We start from the raw sequence: 3,148 nt of genomic DNA on the forward strand, positions 1-3,148 counted from the left end.
CCGGTGGGGGTTGAACTCGTTTTGCAGGTCCCAGTCCGACACCTCGAAGTTCTCCATCTCCACGCCATCCTCCCCGTCCGTGCCGTACAGGTGCGACATCGACATAGCGCCCGCGGGCCTCCCCGCCCCGTACACGGACACCCCGGTACTGTCAGCCCTCTCCCCTCCCCCGCCGCTCCCAACTGCGCCGCGACCGCCCGGAACTGAACCATCTCCTTCCGGTGACGCACGCCGCGACGCTACCGAGGCCACGCCCACAACCATAGAGTTGCAAGGAGCGGTCACGCTAGGGCGCCACGGGCAGCGGCTCCTCTGTGGTTTGGCGGACCGGCGCTAGGGGTGAGGGGACAGAGAGGGAGGGCAGAGCCAGCGTTATTAAAACAACACTTTAATGGTGTGAACGGGGGGGTGGGCTCATATATTAACTCTGCAATAGCCTCTGTAAGTCACAGTGAAGGGCTGGGGGAGGCGGGGGGGGGTGTCACTGGCACGACAAAGGCTCCACAAGGCCAGGCCGCCGTTCCTGACCCCTCAATTAGACACTGGCGTTAATTAGAGACATTAAAACGCGATTTAACGAGTCCTCTGCCTGGCGCAGGTTGAATTTCCACAGCTGACTCCACGGGCGCCTGGCGTGTGGCACGCCTGGCCTTTGCAAATAAATGCAAATACATTCCTGGTACGGCAGTCGTTTTGGCAATAGTAATAGCAAGCAATATGCTTGGATAACCGATTTCCACTGGCGCCATCGCAAACTCTGCTTTGTTGGACAACAAAAGGCCATTTGCAGCATTCTGGAAGAGAGAAACAGAGGCTCAGGAGCAGATCCAGCGGGGGCCTGGCTGATGCTTTTAAAGCAGCTGCAATACAAGAAACGGTCAGAAGGAAACCAAGCCCCAGCTCCAGGAGGTGAGCACACAACTTCTGTTCTCACACAACACTGCTTTTTTTTCTTTGTGCAATATACAGCTTTTGCATAGAAACTAGTTTTTAAAGGTCATTTTTAGTAAGAAAAACGTCATTTCATGTTTTAGCATCGAGGCTAGCTGAAAAGAGAGACGGAAAAGCATTCAACGTAGCAGCAGCTGTATCTGGAGTTTTGTTTTTCCAAACTAATGGGACTGCTTTATCTTCGACCTCCATGGCATGGCCCAAAAGGCTGCCGGGGAGCGGCTCAGCTCACGTACACGTTTCCCCATCCCATATACATTTCCCCATCCCCTTTCAACGCTCCCTGCAGGGACACTCAGCTGTAACTCTCCCAAGTGGGGCTCATTTTGATTTTTCTGCAGTAAGCCTGCTTCCCAAGCTCAGAAAAAAACATTTTCTGGCAAATCTACCGGCTCACATAATGGTACTGTTCTGAAAACCTAAAACTGCGAAGGGGATCATTCACGTAACGAGTGTGCCTGGAGCAGCCCGGCTAATCCCCAGGCATGTGAAACTACACGAGCAAAATGCTACCCCTGGAGCAAAGCAGGCAGATTTTCTAGAGTCCCCAAAACAAAGTAAAAAGGTCTTACCTGGAAATCATTAATTTTCTTAGTGAGAAGATGATGTGTTCTGAGTCACCTAGAATAACCCGGAAACAGAAGGGTCAGCTTTGAGCCACCAGCTGACACTCCAAACATCCCTGCTGTGCTCCCAGCAGCAAGGAGAGGAAATGTTTAGGACACAGAAAGCAGCACCAGGGCAGAGAACCAGCAGCCAGGAGACGCTGCCACGAGACTGCAGCCCCTTGCTTCACCATAGGGACCACCCTGGGCGGCCGTGCTGAATCCCAACGGCCCTGTGGGAATCCCAGTGACCCTGTGGGAATCCCAGCGACCCTGTGGGAATCCCAATGACTCTGTGGGAATCCCAACAACCCTCTCACTGGGAAAAGCCACTGCACACTCGTTCCCATAGCAGCCCTGCTTCCTTAGGCCAGGACTTGGCTCTCCATGGTCTCTGGCAATGCAGTGCTTTCTTTATGAGGGCATGTGTTGAGCAGGTACAACCCGGCACCTTTGATCATCATCACCACCAGTCTACTGCGTCTCTGCACTGTGTGGGCAGTGCTTTCTGTAAAAACTCTTTTTTTTTTTTGTTTGAAGTCTGCTTATGCAATTAAAAAAGACAGTAATTAATTGTTTTCAAGCGCTGCTCTTTAGCCCCCCAGTCTATTTTTGCCACCTGAACACAGTCACCCAAGCACATGAACTGGAAGACCGTTTGCCCAGCCTGCAAATGCCTGTAAGAGGGAGCAGGCACCCAGGATTAACAAAAGAGGGCAAAGCCCTCCAAAAGACATCAGTCTCTTACCGGCAGATGACCTTTCAAATTGGCTGGCGTTTTATAATCCCCCTTTAAAACCTACAGAAAAGAGAAAATTGGAGTGATCTTTCTGGGGTGGTGGCTGTATGAACATTAACTGCATCCTACATCCCAGTACGAACCAGCTGACATGCCCTGATGGGCGTTTGCTCTATGTCAGGGTGCTATACTGGGGCAAAAGCAGGAGGTTTCCTCCTTGACTGTAAGGAAAGACAGAGCACAGCATCGTGCTGGGGCAGTGCGACAAGGGACACCTCGTCCAAGGACACCGTCACGGGGAGCACATGCAAAACTGGGTGGCTGCAGAGTCCAACCTCAGGCTGGGGAGGATCTGCTCCACCCCAAAGCATGAGAAACTCCGTCTGTTTAGTAACTGCAGTCTGTGGCTCTGCAGCTTCTTCCTCCAGGGGCATGAGTCAATATTCTAAAAAAAAAATAAAATCTTCTGGTTTTGCCCAACTGCATTACGAGGCTCCACTCGCAATCCTCGTGGGACTGCGGGAGTGGCTGGTGAGCTACACAAGGACGCAGCACCGTCTGCGCGTCCTCGGCGCGTCTGCGCACCCAGATAACATCTGCGCACCCCAGTAACTCCCGTGCCTGGGTTCAAGAGCGGGGCTGGACCAGGGAGGGACAGGGCAGTATCAGCCACAACAGAAGAAACGAGCACCACCACAAAATCACAGGGAATGTCACCAGTCTGAGCCACACCAGACTGCATCTACCGCACGCATCTGTTCTGAAATCGGCTCAGTGTAACCGCGTGGCTGCCGTCCCCAGTCTCCCAAAAGGAAGAGAGCGTTTGTTTCTCCCCTGCTCTTTTCTGATTCGG

At 52.8% G+C, this 3,148-nt stretch overlaps 2 protein-coding genes across 2 annotated transcripts in view; both read right to left on the reverse strand.

Moving 5' to 3' along the window:
* TFIP11 (tuftelin interacting protein 11) overlaps positions 1-105 on the reverse strand; it is an 8,415-nt gene extending 8,310 nt beyond the window's left edge. The window contains exon 1 of the mRNA XM_010190338.1: positions 5-105. Within this exon, the coding sequence (XP_010188640.1) occupies positions 5-105 (101 nt within the window). The remainder of the gene's footprint in view (positions 1-4) is intronic.
* Positions 106-634: 529 nt separating this feature from the next.
* TPST2 (tyrosylprotein sulfotransferase 2) overlaps positions 635-3,148 on the reverse strand; it is a 4,605-nt gene continuing 2,091 nt past the window's right edge. The window contains exons 3-5 of the mRNA XM_010190335.1: positions 2,305-2,355; positions 1,524-1,572; positions 635-794 (exon numbers count right to left, since the gene is read on the reverse strand). Coding sequence (XP_010188637.1) covers positions 1,543-1,572; positions 2,305-2,355 — 81 coding nt within the window. The 3' untranslated portion in view covers positions 635-794; positions 1,524-1,542. The remainder of the gene's footprint in view (positions 795-1,523; positions 1,573-2,304; positions 2,356-3,148) is intronic.

This window comes from Mesitornis unicolor, unplaced genomic scaffold, assembly GCF_000695765.1.
Source record: "Mesitornis unicolor isolate BGI_N332 unplaced genomic scaffold, ASM69576v1 scaffold1698, whole genome shotgun sequence".
NCBI lineage: Eukaryota > Metazoa > Chordata > Aves > Mesitornithiformes > Mesitornithidae > Mesitornis > Mesitornis unicolor.